The following is a 21,212-nucleotide window of genomic DNA, read 5'->3' as shown; positions in this document are numbered from 1 at the left end:
AATGCTTAAGTAGGTTTTTTATGTTAAGGCTGGTTGACGGTACACAAAGCTCCTTATGTAACTTATTTATGTTATACAATAAATGAACTTATAGCAACATGTTGCATTTTATGAGCTCATTGCAGTCTTTTGTCTCACTTCATCTTTAAGTTACAAGTAACTACATCTGTTTAATGAATCTAGTGGCGCACGTGAAGTCAAAATGCACAAAAAGTGGCATCTGCTCAGAAATTCCTAAATAAAGATCTATGATAAAAATTAAATATATATTCAATTCATTGTAAAATTGGTTTGTAAAACTATTTTTTGTACTGTCTCTGCTGTCTTTTTAAGCATTAATTCAACTTCATTAATATATTTTTAAAAAATCAATGGAAAACAATCATGAAGAAGTAAAATGTGACGGGATGAAGGTAAATACTACCCTCTGTTTTTGTGACTTTATGTATATGTATGTATCTGCACTAAAGATAATATCAGTGTGGCTGAAGCACATGAATGCATGAAGATTTTAAAACGCTCTTTTTTGCAGTTGCAGTGCTTTTTGAAGTTTCACCCTGATATAATCAATTTTCTCCTTTTTTTTCTTTCTCTGTGATATTTTCCTTCTGCATCTCCAGCCTGTGTTTTCCAACCTTTAGCACACTTGCTGTTATTCTTCCTTTATGTGTTGACAGTGAAAGTGTAATCTAGCTCTCTGTGTGGAGACCAATTCACAGAGTGGGAAGCGCCTGTGTGGAAGCCAAGCTGCGTGTGTGTGTCTGTGTGTGCATATATGTGTGTGTGTTTAAGTAAAGGAGACTCAAGCTGACAGTTTGCCAGCAGCCTTGCACCTGCACACAGCTAGGTGTTGATCTCAGATGGGGGGGTGAAGCGGGAAAGTAGGAGGGGAAGACAGGCGAAGGGAAAAGGAGAGGCGGGGATCCAGCGCGAGGTGTTGGGGATGGATTAGAAAAGACTAGTGAAGAACACAGGATAGGAACTGTGAGAGGTGGCGTAGCTGTGACATGTAATTCCTGTTTTTATGTCTCTTCTCTGTACACGAGCGTGCACATGCCACAAGTGGAGGGAAAATGTGTGGCTGTGACAGGCGGGGCAGGAAAGCCAATTGGATTGATGCATTCTTTCATAGGAAACTGCCAAGTACCGAGTGCAGTCAGGGCCTCATTTGTCAGACTCAAGGAAATAGCATTACGGCGTGATGTTTCACTCTGTCTTTGGCACACACATCAACAAACCTCTGTTTCAGGATTGAAGAACTGATGTTACCGAAACCCGCCGCAAAATTTAATTGCGGGTTAAAGTGGCAGCGATGGGATGTAAGCGTCTATATGTCATCTCACTCACTGCTGCGTGGTACTCAAGTGGTGCACTTGGAAGATCTTCGGCTTCTGTGATAGGTTTCTCTGTTTTACATTCACTGACTTGTTAACCTTTCAGCAGCGGCGGTGAGTTTGCCGCTGCCCACAGAGCAGATAAACTTAGACAAGCTCTCTGGAAGATGCTCGGGAGGAAGACAGGGCGGCTCAGTGACGCTGTCAGCGTGACGCACTGTTGGATAACCTAAACAGGAAGTCTGTGTCACTGATAAATCAACCCATTAGATCTTTTTTTTTCTCACAGGGGATTACAAAATCAAAATCAAAAATTAAAAGTGCAAAGTGGAAAAAAATTTACATTTTTCAGGTACAGAGTGATTTAATCCGGCGTCCTGTTCTGTTCCTACTGTAGTCGAGATCCTGCTGGTGACAGGAAGTGTGACAGAAATACAAAGAGGGTTCATTTGAGCTGACATGTGTCCAGTGTTTGTGTGTACCCATATGCTTGTGTTGCCTTGTTTGCTCCCTCCATCATCACTGCTATCAAAAACCGCTTGTTGCTTTAGTGTAAAATAATAAATGCAGACTTGTTTCTTGTCTTTAACGGTTTGTTTTCTTCTTCTCGTTTAGTGCATTGTGTTTCCCATGTGTCTGCATCGGGGGTGGGTGAACTGTTAAAAAGTAATCAGTAACCTCTTTCCAAGTACAAAGTATCATGCCGTACAATTGGACAGCGTCATAAAGTTTTATTCAACCAGAGAGATTACATTCATTCTCTCTGTCTTGCTCACTGTGTCATTCTGTCTGTCTGGTCGTTGGGGTGTGTCCCAGCAGGCTTGCCGTAGACTGGCAGAGTGTTGATCTGAGTGTCAGTGGGACTGGGGGTCTCCTTTCCCAGCACTCTTCTCTTCCACCAGCTGACAGACAAGGTCAGGGACTCATCCCGCCTGTCTTTCTTGGCTCCTGACAGCCTTTCCTCGGGGAGACAAACCCCAGACAACCCTGCACAGCCTGGCACGCACCATCACCAATTAATATTGCATCACCATTTTCCAGCCCGCTCCCTTTAAGATCCGCTTCTCTGGGTGCGATTGGGCCACCTGACTCGCTTGTTTCTTGACCTCACTCAGCCTCCATGAATAATGGGGAAAAAGCAGATTGGTCCACATGTTTTACTCATCTTTGTCGTTGTTGACGATGTTAGAGCTAATGAATATTTATGTATGTTTTAAATTAAAATTGACTTATTTTCACACAAAGTAGATTTATTTTATCCTCACCTATTTCAGAGATGAAGGGTTTACTGTACCGATGCCCTTTACATTTTTCTTTCAACTTTCTAGCAGCATTGCTCGAGGGATGGTAATGTCACACAGCGGTCAGTCCACCACTTTAGATCAGAGCAAAATAGCTCAACAGCTCTTCATTAGAGTGCCAAGACATTTTATTCTGACAACACTGTGGCCAGCCAATGAACTTTACCAGTTTTGGTGATCCCCTGATTTTTTTCCTCAAGCACCAGCAAAAGGTTCACAAAAAATATCTCGAAAAGTTTTGAATGATTTCCCATTAAAAGCTTTGATCTAGGTGAATCCAGGTGAGGGGCGATGGATTGGGGGGATCAAGAGAAAGAGAAAAGAGGGCACAGGGAGACAGAGATCTGATGACATGCTGTAGTGGTATATAAAATTGTGAAAGGAGATGAGTGGAGAAGAAGTGATGAGGGCATCACATGAGTCTATAACAGCATAACTAAGGTGTGGTTCAAGGTCACCTGATCCAGCCTTACCTGTAAGGTTTACCAAGAAGGAAAGTTTAGCACATCTTCAAAGAGCCACAAGCTGTAGCTTACTGTAGACTCTTACTGTCCCAGTACCTGTTTAACTATATCCTTTTTTACTATGTACGTTACTTGTAGTGAATTTTTACTTTTAAATGCTACATAAGAGAAATTGCAGAAATCTGTATCTACTGTTAATATACAGTAAGGGTTGAAGCATTCTAATCAAAAAATGTGTAAAAACTAGTTAATTGTTTCATCTTATAAAAAAAAAAAGTTACAACCTCAGGATTGAAAAATGTTTGTAAAAGTCATATCAGAAGAAATACCCTTTCATCTCCAGGGGGACAATAAGGTTGTTTTTTTCAATAAATGTTCTCTCAAACAGTACACAGTCTGTACTGTTAGTAAAATATAGCACCGTATCCATCTTTGTCTGGCGTGTGATGCCTCGGACAGACCCATCAGAGGGAGATTATTTTATGGATTTCTTCACCGCGTTGCCACGTTTTATCATTCTGATTGTGGAGCTGCTGTTTCGGCCTTGTAGCTCCATTCTTCAAACTCTGAACTACTTGCGGTGAGAGACATAACGCCTCCTGCGACCTTAGCGGATGACTTATCCTCCTACCTTGGGGACTAAGTAATGTGCTTGTGGCTCTGAGAATAGCTACAGTGCTGTCCATCTGGGCAGGGGTCGGGAGCGGCGCGGCGTATTTGTCTGAATCACAGCTCCTGGCTCGCCTGTTTGACTTATCCTCTCATGCGTAGACACACATGCAGTTAGCTGACATACGGGCACACATGCTACTGATCAGTATAGCGTGATAGAAGAGCGCGGGGCCCATGTATGACACCTTGGCTGCTAAAGCACTCACCTGGCTTCTCCTCGATACTGATTTATACTGGCCCTGCAGGGGTGGCAAAAGCACACGTGCACAGATTGTGCTCTAGATCACTTCTTCTGGGCGTGTTTCTTGAAAAACTTCAGCCACGAGTGTGTGAAGGAGAGGGAAAGAACAGGAAAGGAAAGTCAGCCTGAAGTTACGGCTACTTCTCGTATCCCGTCACAGGAGTCAGCGGGAAAGATTTTCAGCAGAGGAGCTGTCTGTGTGTTTCTGATTTTATTCACAAAGCTGACTTCTTCTTCTTCTTCTTCTCAGCTCGTGTCTGTGTATTTGTGCGTACGCACGTGTGAGCGTTGCACAGATCGCTGATCTCTCTGAAGTCCTGTTTGTTCTCCAGATTTGCCCCCACTACAAACATTTCCCTGATCAAAGCTGCTGAAAAGGCCTGTCACTTCAAACAAAGTACACACACACGCACGCACGCACGCACGCAAACACACGCATCCATCCCAACGCAGCCCTGCACGTTGTCATGGCAACCTCGTTAACTCTACACCGACCGTCACGCAGTTATTGCATCAGGCGAGCCAATCGGGAGTGGGAGGAGAAAGACGCAAAAGGGCGTCAGGAGCGCAGTTACAGTTTCAGCTGGTTTCATTTCACATGTGCAAGTTTGGTTTTTCGCCGTGGGTGTGAAGGCGGCCACGCAGCTGCTCTGAGCTGCACACGTGTGTCACGGGTTTCATTGAAAAAATTCACTTCCACTATTCGGTTTCACCGCAGCAGCTTTTTTACCCTTTCGGCAGTTACACAACAGTCCAATTTTTCAAGACATTCTGTAAGACATTTAATTTCCAGAGATAAGCAGCGATGTTATCTGAGACATTTGATGTCAGCTTTATCGGGGAGTTGTATTAACAGCAGGTGATACGCTGCGTTTAAATCCTTTCAAGTTAACTTACAGAGAGATTAGTGAAACGGATAACTGTTAGATTTTTTTTCTAAATCCTACAAACAAAACCAAAACTTGTCAATTTGTCCTGTGGATAAAATTAAATCTGTTCTTTTATTTTTACTACGCTGATATTTGGACTAGAATGCAGAGTTTACCATCAGTGTAATTCAAGTATGCTAATATATTCAGCCTGGGAAAGAAATTGGCTACTACTGTACAATCATGTTGTTTTGATTATTCTGTTTCAAATTGTTTATCTATGGACTGGATTCCCGCATTAATGGAGGAGGCTGAATGCATTCGTTATCCATTTGCCATTAAAGGAAAGCAAATGAATAAAGGATTTTTTCCAGGCCCCTCCCGACCTGGATTGGAACACACTCAGTCCAGCTTGGATCATATTTTCTTTTAAAGATTTTGCTAAGCCTAAAAATGATCCATTGCGCGTCTTTATCCTGTCAGCAGGGATTCACGATCACGAATATTCTCATATGAGACTTTTACCACATTTTCCTGCATCAGCATCAGACTCCATCAGATTATGTTTGAACAAGTGTCACATTTTTTGGAAAAACTTTAACGTTATTGCACGTTAACCGCAGCCATGTTGAATTCATTTGGCAGCTACTGGATTGACAGACATGCCATCGCACCACATTGATTTTTCTCCCCTCCTTTTCATTAAACAACAGTGGCTTTTAAAGTAATTTGCGCTAAGGGCAACCAGTGGGAATGTTGATGCCAAATCAGGATCACAGCGATCAATGAGCCAGACTCATCAAACAACTGGCAAGATGGCAAATCCCAAACGACAGCTTTAAAAATATTAAAGATTCATGCAAAATCTTTCCAACATCCAAAAACGGGCCGCTTTCAAGAGGCTGACAGGAGCGCGTGCGAGTATCTGTCTGAAAAGCGGAATGAAGAAATGCCTCTAACTGGAGCTGATATTCAGCTGAAAGCTTTGGAAATCACTAAAGAGCTGAACATACCCACAACCGAGTTCAAAGTCTGTGTAACCGATTGATGCGCCGAAATGGACTGTGCCTCCGTTGCGAGACTTCTTGCCCAGAACTTCCTCTAAGACTTCAGAGAGAAGCTACTGATTCTGATAGAAAGATGATTCTCTTTGAGATGTTAAAATGGAATTAGAAAAGCCTGCAGGCTATAGTTTGGCAAGTTTGCTGTTTTTATTTAAATAACTCGGTTGGAAAAATGCGATTATTATTATTATATATCAAGCAATATTTACTCATTTTGATTTATATGTTATGCTTTTTTCTTCTTACAATGAAGTATATCTTGTTTTACACTTTACCTTCAGATTGTTCGGGGCAGCGGCATAAACTGAACCTTTTTAAAAACATAGATTACAGTTTAAACTGAGCAAACTCTGAGTAAACTGCTTTTTCTCCAGTGTTTTGGTGCCTTTGCCATCCAAGCTGTCTTTACAAGCTGCAGATGTAACAATAGCCCGTTTGTCTGTGTGGACAGCTCGCTGCTTAAACCAGTGCAGCAGAGTGCATGGCACACAGTTTGTTTTTTATATGAGAGGAGTTCAGCCAACTAAGAAGAGCAGACTGCAGCTGTTAAAATGGAACACACAACTGTCAAGGATAAAAAATGCCAGAAAGTGTACAAGCGGAAACAAAATACTGCTGTTGGGAACAAACGGAACATATTTATTTTTGCTCTCTTTTTTATTTTTATGTGTGTGTGTGTGTGTGTGTGTGTGTGTGTGTGTGTGTGTGTGTGTGTGTGTGTGTTACTCATGTTGTGGGGACATCAATCTTTTTACTAAGTCAAACCCCGGGGAGCTGCCTCTGTCATGTGGACAAAAAACAACTCCCACAATGCAAATCATTAAATTTTAAAATGAACGCTTGGTTTAAAGGGACAGCGAGCCCAAGAATCACACACACACACACACACACACACACACACACACACACACACACACACACATATATATATATATATATATATATATATATATATATATATATATATATATATATATATTAGGGGTGCAACGATACACAAAATTCACGGTTCGGTTCGGTTCGATACTTTGGTGTCACGGTTCGATATTTTTTCGATACAAAAAAATGTTCATGCCTTTTTAATTTGTCATTTATTAAAATTATAAATATATATTTTAACTCAAAAGTACAGTTTTTAAATTTAACCCTAACCCTTGTGCGCGTTTTTTATTTTGACAGCAAATGCGCACCTGCGGACCACTTATGTGCAGCCCTGGTTATTTAGCTCGTCATATTGCAGCCACAGAAATTCTTTTGTCCATGAAACCATAAAGCTGCACTTTCTTTTTGCCTTATAGTCTGATTTGTCATAACTTCTCCGTTTTGTGGTAAGCTTTTCTTTGGCTGTCACTTCTTCACCCCGACCTGTCTTATTTGGCTCAGCAGAGCTGAAATATAAATCCTGCTACTTTTACACACGCACTCACATAAGCTCAGCGATTCTCTGCGCGATCAACCTCTCACATGTTTAAGCTTGCTGCGGGAGATTTCACTTGTCATGTTTGCATAGTAAGCTAACGATTAATAAGACGATGTCAGAGGAATTGGTGCACAAATTATCATCACTCACAGATCAGTGCTGTCATTGCAAAGTGAAAGCAAAAAAACAAGCGCAAATTCAAATGCGATTTCAATGTCACATATTGACAGTGGCTCACCGATGCCAATGACATAATTACCCAGCTACATTTCTGAAAGAATGCAAAAGCATTGACATATATTTTTCCTACAATAGCCCGACGGGCAGGGCAGAGAGATTTTTGTAGCCCGACTGGAAAGATCGCTAGCTCCGGGACGTCGGGCTAGCGATTTTGCAAGCCCTGTATCTGATTGAGGAATCACTCATCTTTGGAAAAGAGAGTTTATTACAGAGAAATGTATCTTTCCAAAATAAAAGCTATACTATCCGCTTCTTCTGGGCTATATTCTCAGCAGCATAAGGAGAATCATGTGCTAACAGCTGTCTAAATGACTCGGCTAAAGTTAGTAGCATGCTTGTTGTTTTTGTCTTTGCACTAGGATGATGTCGGCGTAAATGTGCAGTCATATTCGTTGTGTTCCCACTAGTGCTTTCAGGTTAATCTCGTTGAAATTACCTTAACGCCACAACACGGCAAATCTCCGTTAACGAGCTACCGCCGATCGCCCCGTGCGTGGGGCTAGACGGCCAACACGTTAACGAGCTAACTGCGCTAACACACTAGTTTACACCAATGTAATTGAGCATTGCATGGCACATCCAACATACTGTTTTACTTTAGTCCATGACTCGCTTACCTTCAGGGTCATACGTCACATGAAAACCAAAATAATTCCAAACGCCAGATCTGAATGAGAGTGGGGGAGGTCCATCTTGCAAGGAGAGCTTAACTTCTGTCTCGCTAGCTTGCCCTGCGCTCTTCCTCCTGACTATGCTGTCTGTGTTGAGCGCTCAGTGGATCTGCGCTCGACAGTGCAGCCTAGGCGGAGTAGTCGAACGCAGATTCACTGAGCGCTCAACACAGACAGCATCGTCAGAAGGAAAGTTGATAAAATAAATTACAAATGTTGTATTGTTCGATACATATGCGTACCGAACCGAAAGCACTGTATCGAACGGTTCAATATCGATACGAATATCGTTGCACCCCTAATATATATATATATATATATATATATATATATATATATATATATATATATATATATACCAGTACCAGTACCTGGGGATCCCTGGCCAAATGGGAACCATTAAGAGGCTGCTAGGAAAGCAGCAACCACCAAGTACCTGCAGAGGGTCAGGCAAGTCCTGAGGAGTCAGCTGAATGGTAAGAACAAGATGTGGGCTATCAACACCTATGCCCTGCTCTTGATCAGGTAGACTGCTGGGATAATAGGCTGGCCAAAGGAGGAGATAGAAGCCACTGACATAAAGACAAGAAAGCTCCTTACCATGCATGGAGGGTTTCACCCCAAGTCCAGCACCCTGAGGCTGTACGCTAAGCGGAAGGAAGGGGGCCGGGGACTAGTGAGTGTCAGCACCACAGTCCAGGATGAGACAACGAACATCCACAAATACATCAGGAAGATGGCCCCAACTGACAACAGAAATGTTGCTCAGTGAATACCTCAGGCAGCAGAAACCCAAGAATGACGAGGAAGAGGAGGAACCATCATGGAGGATAGGCCTCTGCACAGTATGTACCACCAGCGGAGGTGGAGATGTACCAGATAGCGGAGGTGGCTGACATCCAGAAATCCTACCAGTGGCTGGACAAAGCCGGACTGAAGAGCAGCACAGAGGCACTAATCATGGCAGCACAGGAACAAGCTCTGAGCACAAGATCCATAGAGGCTGGGGTCTCTCAAACCAGGCAAGACCCCAGATGAAGGATAGACCACCCGCAGGGGCACGAGGGGAATTTTTATGTGGAAGTCAGGAACATTAAATGCACAAATATGTATATGTTTAACTATCTCTGGTCAATATGTAAACATCCCTAACAGGGTGGAACACATTCAGAGGCAATGTTTCATGAAACTACCTGTAATTACTATTTTATCCATCCCTGAGCTTGACCGTAATGGATTTCATATAGTTAAACATGTCAGTATTGAAACAAATGATAACAAAATCTATAAAAAATAAATCTTTTTTTATTTTCCAAAAGTTATGAAGCTAAAATGTTGCCGCAAAAAGAGAATCACCCAAAGGTTTGTGAATAAGTGTGGTCTAATTCATAAATGCAGACAGATTAACAACACTGAAAAAAGTGAAACGTCTAAACGTCATTTAGTTGAATTTAAATTTTATATTGTCGCAATCGAAAGTTCAGTTTTCTGGTTTGAAACTGTTTTGTTTTTTTTCACTTTACCTAAATTTAAAACTCACTTACCCTAGAAAAACCAACAGAAACAGTTTGCCCTTAAGTAAATATCTTTAAGTCAAAGGTGATTGTGTCATGTGACTCACATTCCTGTGTCCCCCCATTACCTCACTTCAGCAGTGAACATACGCTGAACAGTTCCAGACAGATCTATACTCTTAAACACACCTTTGATGCACTGCAGAAACTGTTTGTGGAGATAGAAACAAAAACAACGACACGTAGAATCTGTAGTCTCAGTGTCAAGCATTGGATTAGCCAGAGAGACATGTGGACACTGCATTTTTTTGTTTGTAATCAGAAACACTCGAAAGAAGTATAAAGAATTTCTGTTAGATGTTATTGTGATGGAACAGATTTAATTTGATTTGAGAGAAATTAGAACCACAGCATCTGATTTTTTTCCCCTCGATTGTTCAAAGGGTTCTGTGTGTTATCTTCATTTTATTTAGGAAGCAATGAGAACACACGGTGTTAGAAATGCTGTTCATGTTAAAGGCTGTTACATTACCAATTTAAAGGTGAGCTGCTCAATTTGGCATATTTTTGTTAAAAAAGAGGGGTTTGGTGGGGGTTGGGATGGGGAATCATTTTTTTTTCAATTTTGTCTGGTTTATTTTTGTTTGCTTGTCTTTTCGCCCTACGCAACTGTTGTGTTGCTAAAAAAAAAAAGATAACATAAAAATTTAGTCCTTCAAAGGAGAATTTATCTTCATTTCTAACAAGTTGATTTTAACTTCAAGAAATCAGCTTTTTTTGTAAAACCACAGCTTTTGTTTTATTATATTTTAAGGAATAACATAGATTTTTGTGAAGCTTTATTAAGTAAGTTGAATGAGGACATAATAAACCAATTTTCAATTACGTATAAGTAGAAATGGTATTTCATTACACTGACTAAAAAGTATAAGTTGAATGAACTTAAAAGATTGCATGTAACAAAATTAGAGTCAGGTTTTACCAAAGCAGTTAGTTTGTTTCAATTTACATTCATGATTCTGGAAAAATAAAGATTTTTTTAAATACAAATTTACATTTTCAGTCAAATCAAACTTGTAGTCTTAGTAAAAATAATAAATTTAGCTGTAACAAATTAGACTGATTTTTTAAAAGTTGGTTCAAAAGAACATTTTTTTCATTGAACATATTTCTCCACCAATAACCGTAGCTTTCATGCTACATGTCTCTTTGCACTAGGGGACTCAATACAGCTGGTTGCTAACTGGTTGTATTCTGGTTACATGCTTATATAACAGCAAAGCTGCCAAACACCTGTGTCAGTTAAAACCTGTCCTGCAGCAACTGCGTCACTTTTTGTGGAGGAATTTCTGAACTTGACTTTCAGATCAATTCTCGCTGCACTTTGAATGTAATTAGTTATCATAGATCGCATTTAATTGCCAATTTGATTCAGTCACAAAAGGATAGCAGACTGACTTTATCTTATCATCATTTTATTGTGGTTTTGATCCACCAAAGTCATTTTGAAGACAGCATCTGTGGTCCCCCCTTCAGATCTACATGGATAAAGGTGCAGGCTAAAGGCATGATATTTTTTTATAGGCCATGTCTGTCATGTTTGGGTAAGGTTTAGGTTACAGCATGGTGGTAGAGTATTTAGCACTGTCACCTCACCTCAAATTCAGTCTGGGGCCTTTCTGTGTAGAGTTTGCATGCTCCCACATCCTTCCACAGCCCACAAACATGCATGAAGGTTAGGTTACCTGGTGATACGAAACTGAATGTGAATGTTTGTTTTTCTCTATGGGTGTACCCCACCTCTCGCCTCTATGCTAGCTGGGATAGGCTCCCCCACGATCCTGAGAAGGATAAGTGAAAGAGAATGGATTGATGGTTGTCAGCCTCTGTGTGTTAGCCCTGCGACAGACTGGCGGCCTGTCCAGGGTGAACCTCTGGGATAGATTTGGTGGGGTGGGAGACTTACCCCTATTTACTTTTTCGGTGAGTTAGATGGCACATTTACTGCAATATTACAGACAGATAGCTAAGGATCTCCTTACAAAGAGATTAGCTTAGCACAGAGGCTGGGAATAGGGTGGGGGTGGGGGGGGGGGGGGGGGGTGGGGGGGGAGACATTTGTGCAGGCCTTGTCCAAAGCTCAAAAACACACTTGTCAGCACCTCTCATGTGACACACTTTGTTTTACAAGCATCAGTCACTCACAGTCTGATCATCAGAGTGAAGTTGGCAGGCTACCAGCAGAAATGTGGCACATAAGTATTTGGGGAAAGATAAACTCTTGTTAAACTTTCAAATGCAAACCAAGCAAAAGAACAAATGGAATGCAGTTTGCAAATATCTGGCTTTTGGAGTCCCAGCGGTAGTACTAAAAAGACTAACTGCAAGCTGGTACTACTTTTAAATCTATGTGTTTGTGTATTTTCATGTTCCAACACAACCATTCCAGCGTTAACATGCTAAAATATTAGCCTCCTAAAAGAACCGAGCAGCAGTAGCAGCAAAATAAAAGTGCATCTAAATATTATGATCATATGCACAAATTGGTTTAATCTTAGACGTTTGCTGCATGAAGTGGAGTCTCTTTGTGCTCTTTCCTTTCATCTTTGCAACTGTGTCCTTTAAATTGTTGACGCGAATTATGATAGAATATGGTTTTAATAAAGAAAAAGGGCATATTATCTCTTTGTCTCTGTTATTTTGTTATTGTTTTTTGCGTGTCCCAATGGCCTGTTGATTTGAGACAAGCACTAAGTGGCTGTTAATGGCACAAACATGGCTGTGCTTTTAAAATAGCAGACCGCCCATTAGACTGGTATTAACAAGGTAATGGCCTGTTACTAAACTGCTGAATGACATTGTCGCTGCCGCCAAGCCGAGCTGATGGCCGCAATGCACACATGATCACACACACACAAAGCCTGCATATATTTCTTCCATAAACAAAAAAGAAATGCGAGTGATTTGCATGCTGCGTATGTGTGTAAGCAAAGTTGGAGAGGAGTGAAAGTGATTTACAGTAACTTTGTGTTGCTGTCGAGACGTGAGGAGAAAAAGATGAGAGACAAGAAGACAGAATCTAAAAGAAAGCGAAGGAAAAAGACAAAAAGAATGAAAGACATAGCTGGAAGGTGTTATGGTAGTTATTAAAGCTGGGATGCACTACGGTTGTTTACCTCAGCCTGACTGTATTGTTGTGGCTCAGAAATTATTGATAGGTACGAAGAGACGGAGTAATAAAGAACTACACATCAGTCCTGTCTGTACATCTGACTGCCTGTCTGTTCTGCTTGTCGGATCGGTTTTAGTAACCGTTTCTCTTAAAAGCAACAGTGGCCCGAATGACATTTAAGAACAAACTCTGTCCTCGTCGTCTCTTTAGAGCTCGAAAACAGGCGGAGATGTGTTGCACGTATTGCACGTTGGCTTGCACGTCGTATGTTGCATTCTCCGAATACACGGTTGTGTACAGTACACACACACTCTTACACTGCGGTGCAGCGATAGGGCAGCGCAGTAGGGGGTATATCCCTGGGAAATCATTTCTCCCTCTCCTTTCTTCCTATTTGTAACTTGTCCTTTCAAGCAAGACGGCCCTTAAAGTTCAGTGGCGCATTCTTCAAAAAAGGCTATTACTGGCTGCCTCTGATTCTGTATCATGCCGTGCATAGACCAGCCATCCCTCCTTTTTATGTTCCTCTCCTCCTGTCATCATTTTCTGAAGCCAAGAGAGGAGAAGTCAGAGTTTCAGAAAGGCCCGCAACCAGTGCCTTTAAACCCTAAGCAGTCCCGCCTCTGACTTTGCGCCAGACGGCCATATCCTATCACCAAAAGGGCCTATTGCTTTTGATACATGAAAGAGCTCCCTCTTTGTCTCTCTCTTAGTGGATCTTTGTCTTGTCCTCTGTGACAAGTGCCTATCGCACCCATGCTCAACACTTAGGGGCTTTCATAAAGCCGCATGTGACTGCAAAGAGATACGGGCTGCTTCTAAACGGCATGAGAGAACCACGCTGTTGTTGGCCCTGAAGACCAGACAAAGAGTAAAATAGATCAAAGCGAAAGCAAACAGTGGTCGCGAGGAAGGCTTTCTCAACCCTTTCTGGCCTATAACTGAGTTTGTTTTATCCTAGGATTTAAAAATAAGGATGTCCTGTGTTTTGAAGAACATGAATTTGGAAAAAACAAATAGATTTCAAGCCAACAGATGCCATCAAATCTCCAGTGCAACACGGCACACACGTTAAAACCTCCAAATGCTGCCAGAAATTTTTACAGTGCATAAAATAGAAGAGTCATAGAGCTTCCACTTGAGTGCTCATTTGTTGGCAGAATGTGACCAGAGCTCGCACTGGTGGCTCTCTGCTCTGTGGTCAATGATGACCAAAGGCCTGCATTTCACCACCACCTCTCAGTTAACATAATTAGAAAGCCCTTCAGCTCAGGCTTGAATACTGATGGCTGGCTAGCACCTTGTTTAGGACCGCACGTTTCCCCTCCGACGCTCGTCTCCTCCCGTCAGCGTGTCTCACTCTGTCACTCCCATCGTCTGTGACCTCCACTGTCATCACGACTGCCCTTGAAGAGCAGAAATCTCTCCATTTCACAGGGACCAGCCATAAGGGGGCTTGATTGCGGCAAATTGATCCATAATCACACAGTGCTCAGTGCTTTTTATCCTGCCGCCTCTTCATCTCCACTTAAGAGGCCCGCCGTTGGCATATTTACATGCTGTCTTCTCGAGGGTTTCCTCTGCTGCCACCACTCTGTCTCCCTCCACCCTTCATCCCTTTTATGACTCTCCCAATTTTCTTGTCTCTCCTTCACTTTTTCCCTCCCCCTTTCCCGTCTGGATGCGATGCCAGTCGGACTGACCGTTCCCGAGGCCCGTGCTGTCTCTCTGTAAAAGGCACACACACACATTCAGACACACCTCTGACCAATGCATCTCTGCTTTTGATTGCGATCGTCAGCTTCACACACACCCAAGGTGGTCAAGAGGATGAAGGAAACAGAGAGGGAAACGAGTGCAGAGACGAGCAGACGACAGGATGAGTTTGTAAAGGGAGAATTCAGAGGTAGAGGCGGTTTAATCTAGCACATACTCTATCATACCATATGTCTTCGTGTCCCCTTTTACCTTTGGCTCACTTGCCTTTGTCTTTCTGTCCCCCTCGTCCAATTCAAAATTACTTTTCTCCAATTTACAGAGGGCTTTCAAACAGCAATTACGCTGTCATGTTGAGTAATACAATTTACAAGACGTAGCCCATAATTGAACAGTGAGCTCAATAAATAAAGCCAAAGGCAGCAATTAAAATTTTTGACCCACCATTGTAAATTTTCAGATAACACAGCAAAATAACATGTACGACAGTGGGACAGTTGAGCTTTTATGGAGGCAGCTAAGCTTTTGCTTCTCCCTTTCAGCTCAGGCTTGAGGGAGAAAAGCAAACCATTATGAACCCTGAGAAGGGCTCCCTACCTAGTAAGCAGTAACAGAGTTACATTGATATTATGTACTTTTTCAATGCTGCGCCACTCAGTTCTTGCTATGACTTCTTCACAAGCTTCTGACTCATCATATCGGTTGTGACATGAATCAGGTGCGAAAGAATTTCAGATACGCTCTTCTGTACAAGACTTGGACTGAATGCCAACGAAGCCGTAGAGACGAACCCCGACAAAGAACCTGCCGGGCGACTTTTGACACATTTAGTGATTTGGAATATATCCAAGTTGTTGTTATCGTTATGACCGCAGTTATCTTGAGCTGAGGGTGAAGAACGATGTATTTTGGCTTTGTTTACAGATCATTAAGTCATCCCACTGTAACAGTTTTTAGGATCCCTCCCATAAGATGTCAGAGTGCAGCATGACTTTGACATATTTTCTGTCTTTAACTTTCCTGCTTTTGATTTCTTCTTTAGTGGCATCATTAAGCGTAAGAGTGGATTTGGGAGTTTGCGCTTTCACAGATTACAAATAGCTTCGTATCGCTGCAGCCTAGCTACACTGGTAAACTAACTTGGGCAATCAGGAATTAATGCGAGTGTGTTTTTATGCAGCAGTTTATAGGCGATGCCCTTATGCAACGATCTTATTCACTCGCTAAGCAAATTATAAAGTAGCTGAGTAAAGTTTCTTGTGTTTGTTTTGCTGGTTTTTGGCTTCTCTTTGTTTTCCTCTTCGCCTCTTGTCTGTTTGCTTCTCTGTCTCCCCCTCACCGTCCTTTCTCCTTTTATCTTTCCAGTCGTCCTCTGTGTTTCCGTCCTCACACCTGTCTGTGTAAATATCCTCCACTCTGTAGATTTCATTTCTTTGTCTGTTCAGAGAAAACACCAGGATTCCTATTTTCATGACAATTAGTAACGTTCATACTGTTTTCCTCCTTTAGGCGTCTCTCCTCCGCTCCCTCTCCCACCCCTTCTCACCTCTCTGAGAGTTTAGCTGTGTAATGTGTGGTGTGTGAAGCGACAGGGGATGCTTTATTAATGTGTGGGGAGGCCTTGGCGGTACCCCTGCCTCCCCACAATAATATGAGATGAATAAATCTGAGACACGCCACAGGCTCTCGAGCACCTACAGGCGCAAACACACCCACATGCACATACACAGAACTTAAGTCGCGGACCTGGTCAATTCCTGGGGAAGAAAACAGCATCATAAAACTCTTATCACTTTAGAGCCCTCTGCTCTTCAGCACACACCGCCATCTCTCTCTGTCTCCGCTTTTTCTTTTTCTTCCTCTCTCTGTCTCTCCGGTTGTCCTTGAGGTGGCAGAGGGGTGGTGTCAGCAGGTGGAGTGGGCTGGGGGTGAAGAAGCACAAAGCTTTGATGCTTGTTGGGTCTCACTCAGCTGGGCAGTATACAGCACCGCAGCTCATCCCAAGGCTCTGTATAAATTCAACGCCAGTGACAATTTACAGCTCGCGCCCATCCTCAACATGACACACCAAGCAGAGCTTCAAGCGTGTCTTGTTGCCATCTCACCAAAGAGAGGCTAATTTATTACAGTGTAAAATCCACAGAGCAGAGTTAGGGGGGGAGGAAGAGAAATAGGGAGGCCTTGGTCTGGAGACTTGGTGTATAATATGCTTTTTTAAAAACTGTGTATATGGAAAAGGGCTGCAGTATATGCAGGAGCACATTATCCCTCCCCGCAGTGTGCCAAAGTGTTTAGATATTCCATATTTCATCTGCTTTAATATAAAACCAAAGATGCTATTTAGGGTCCAGTAAAGTGAGGATAGTCACAGTTTAGTGCCTTTTACGTCAGAAAGTTTGGACATCAATAATATTAAAGCACAAGCTAAGTCTACCTCTATCTCCCTGAATCAAATTTAGTCTTAAAAAAGGGTAAATGTATTTAAATATATGCCATGTCTTCCAGAAGGTCTTGACGGGGCTTCCTTTGTACCCGCCGAAGAAGAACGATGAAGAAGATCTCAGTTAATTACATCACGTCACAACTTATGAGACTGAATCCCAAGTTCCCGAGCCTGCTGTCACAGAAAGAGCTGACCAGCACAATCAGGGCTGACCTTCAGAATCCATTAGATTTATGTTGTTTTTCACTGGCACTTTCCTTCTCGCTGGTAATTTCCATATTTATCAGAGCTGATCATAGTTTGACATCCTTTAATTTTTTATTTCCTCCTGGCGAGCTGCGAGAGAATGAGCGGTAATGTGCAGTTAGTGCGGCTCGTGACTTTGGCAGGTGAGAAATATGCTGAGGGAGCTCTTTGATTTGGTAGCGTGGGCATAAATTTTGCCTCCGCTGCCTTCACTCACTCATTGTCAACTCCCCCTCCGCCCCCTGCTCAGCCGCCTCCCTCTCACTGTAGCGTACGCCTCCATTCTCGTTCTCACCTAACTCTTAGATTTTTTTTTGTCATGTTCTGAGCTGTTGTGACAGGCCAGTGGAGCCGTGAAGTTAAAATTAAAGAGATTCGTAATTGAGAAACATAACCTTTCACGTGTAGGCACTCGACCACGTCTCCATGGCGGGATGAAGAATTTACGTCACAAAAACGGCGCCTGATGGATCGCTAACATATGTAGGTGCTGTATTTTGATAGATCACAATTACAGCACTTCACATAAATCACAACACTGATGTACAAATACAATTATATAATAAGTAGAGTCAATATGATACTAAATTTAATACACTTAAATAGATACTATATATAAAGAAATATACGCATTAAAAAGGCCAAATAAATAACTATGGTTAAACTAGTTGCAGGTAATTGATGTAATCCAATTCAGTTGTATTTATATTGCGCCAAATCAAAGCAACGGTCACTTCAAGGCGCTATATAGCAGATATGAAACCCCAACCACTATGAAGAAGCACTTGGCGACAGTGGGAAGGAAAAACTCCCTTTTAACAGGAAGATGCCTGCAGCAGAAGCAGGCTCAGGGTGGGGCGGCCGTCTGCCACGACCAGCTGGGGTGAATAACAATAGTAACAACAATAATAAAACCACTCGTGACATAATATGTAAAATAATTGTTTACTTTTTCTTCTTCTTTGGGCTGCTCCTGTTAGGGGACAGAATCATCCTCCTTACGTCACACCGACCCCCTGCATGCCTTCCTTCATCATATGTCCAAATCATCTCAACTTTGCCTCTCTAATGGTTTGTCCAAACCCTCCGACATATTCATTTCTAACCAATGCATAATGGAAACATCTCTCATGTTGAAGACGCACCAGCCGTCTCATCCTAACACATGCTTATGTTTCTTATTTCCAGCACTGTGTGGTCATTTGCTATGGCTATGTATATTTTGGTTTGGCAAATTAGCAAACCCCCTCTTTTTTTCCCCCTGCATGTGGCTGATCTGTGAGTGCCAACATGAGACACAGAGGACAAAACTATCCGTGTGTTTATATAGTATCACCATTTTTGGCCATGATTTTGAATTCAACCCAGAATAGTTATGAAATGTTTACTAAATCGGTCAATCAGCTGTCAGTTTTTACAGATATTTGCACTCATTAATCCTTAAGTTAATGAGTTATGGCAAAATATAATGTCACCTGCTGGTTCCAACTTGTCATGTCTATATTATTTGATGATTTATATTTCTTTTATATCAGCTTTGTAATAAAACTATAGTTTCAAAAAAACCATTTTGGCTTGTCAAACAACTGAAGTGAGAGTGATGCTAGTTTGACGTTTCCTACTCTTGAGGAAAAGCATTCATTGGTGGAGGAATGTTCTCTGTTTGTACTTTGATTCCTGAGAACTGTCAGCAAAGACAAACAAAAAGATTTTTCCAGAAAGGCGAATGAGATCATTTGTGACGCCTTGAGAAAGCTACCTTTCTTTCTCTTTCTCTTTTCCTCGTGTCTTCCAAGCTGCTCTTCCAGTCTCGCTCCACAGCCACCCGGCTGCTGATCTCTACTGACACCTTGAGGTCAGGAGACGCTTCTGCACAACTATGCTCGACACTCAAACGAAACTTGACCCTAACCTTTGTGTTACCTTTGTGCGACACACACCTCGGCCCGATTTCCTTTTATGTATAACCTAGCTGTGGTGCTTGTATCCTCCAGGTTCCCTGCGGGTGTCAGTGTGCCTATGGAATAGTGGGACTTAATTTTGTGCTACAGTGCTTGGCTGCGCACAGTCAGATACAGAGGAATGCAGAGATACAGACACATAAACACAACAACTACTTGGGGAGCATTTGTGAGAGCCCTGAGGAGACATAGTCTCACACACACACACGAGCAAACACACGCATACACACAGATACTCACAGAACGATGTGGGATAAACAGTACATCCATTGTAAGCTCCAGGAGCCTGCTGGAAGAGATTGTTTTGATGAAGCAGCAAGGGCACACTAGCACTGAGACTAAATGTAGCATGGCTATGATGGTTGAATTCCCAGACAGTCGGGACCTTGGCAGCTGCCTCCAGTTTGGCTCACAACTTTCTGGGTTCTTGGTTTTACTGTAGGGAAAATGGCTGTGTGCCTTTTTCCCTTTTCTGATTGCAGCTTTGCACTGTACAGTGAGTGTGTGTATCTGAGTGTGTGCGATGGCTGTGCTCTTGGTTCTGGAGCCTACACGGTGGCCCGGGGTCGAGGCCAAAGTAGAATTTGTAAGTGATGGAATTTCACAGACACCGAGCACCCAGCGGCCAGCGAAACCGCAAGCACTCACATTTACAACAAACGCCCTGCCCCGCTCCGCGGAGACTCCTGAATGGCAAAGCCATTTGTCTCTGTGAAGGGCAGAGGGAGGAAAAAGCGAAATAAAATCAGAGGCAGAGTGCTTAAATGGAACAATGCTTTTTTTGTTTACGACTCCAAACTCCTCAGACAGACACGCGTGTGCTCCCACACGCAGAGAAGCACACACTCATTGCTCTGAGGTTAAATTGGAATTAAAGAGAAGGAAAGGTGCATACCCTGTTGCTAATTAGCATTTTCTGTGCTCAGCAGAAGAGGTGGAAGAATCGATAAGATATTAAGTTTGTGTATCGCAATGAAGCTCGCAATCACTTTCATCCATTAGCAACAGCAGATTAGAAGAGAAACACGAGCCAAGAAAACAGCGAAACTTTAACCTTTGTGGTTTGAATGAATAAATCCTGTTTGGCTTTTTTATGTTATTTAGCTTTATGTTGCTTAGTTTTCAATATTAGTAATGCAATCATGCTTGAGATGATTAGAATATAGTCATTCACACTGGTATGAAGAAATATGATGTTGATGTTTAACCTCAAAAGGTTTAGTGGTCCTTGTGTGTGCAAAAATACACCAGTAAAGCGGAAAAGCTCAAGAAAAGTCAAACACATCTGTGCAACAACATCTCCAAGGAGTATGTGTGGAGCGTCGAGCCACAGAGAATTCCTTAGCAAGCCTGAAGTCTTAACTCAAAGAAGACCTCTATCAGGTCACACCTGTTGCAAGCAGAGCCTGACCCTATAGATGTATAATTCACCTTATCTATTGAATATTCTGTGGCGTGTGTTGGTTTGATGATTGATTCATGTGTATCTGGCTGAAAATAGACTGTGAGGTCAGCCTGTGTTTTGACCCAACCTCTCACACCGGACTTTTATGGGTTACATGTATATCTAAGTTTAATACCAACTCTCAATTGTTATTTTGTGTCCGAGAATACGTTTTTGGAGTTGCTCTAAAGGTCTGCTAGAATTTTATGCATTAACAGCACCACCTCTTTCTCCCTCTGGTACCCTGTCTTTACCTTTCTTCTCCTCCTCGCCAACTCCTCTGACTACCCCTGTTTAGACCACATGAGTGCAGAACGGGAGAAGAAGCTGGTCTTTCTCACCGCCCGCGTTCACCCCGGAGAGTCTCCCGCCTCGTTTATTTGTCAAGGTAAAGTTTTAATGGGAGGTCATTGATTCAAATGCAGAACCACTCACCTGTG

General features: G+C 42.3%; 1 protein-coding gene across 3 annotated transcripts in view; it reads left to right on the top strand.

Annotated features, from left to right (window-relative positions):
• agbl4 (AGBL carboxypeptidase 4) overlaps positions 1–21,212 on the top strand; it is a 357,025-nt gene that overhangs the window by 297,666 nt on the left and 38,147 nt on the right. For all 3 annotated transcript variants that reach the window (XM_085398442.1, XM_085398440.1, XM_085398439.1), the window contains one exon: positions 21,071–21,160. In XM_085398442.1, the coding sequence (XP_085254568.1) occupies positions 21,071–21,160 (90 nt within the window). The remainder of the gene's footprint in view (positions 1–21,070; positions 21,161–21,212) is intronic.

Source organism: Rhamphochromis longiceps, linkage group LG23 (assembly GCF_057381845.1).
Source record: "Rhamphochromis longiceps isolate RC_006_pf linkage group LG23, R_longiceps_female_GT1.1, whole genome shotgun sequence".
Lineage (NCBI taxonomy): Eukaryota > Metazoa > Chordata > Actinopteri > Cichliformes > Cichlidae > Rhamphochromis > Rhamphochromis longiceps.
This window is presented reverse-complemented; position numbering and strand designations above follow the sequence as displayed.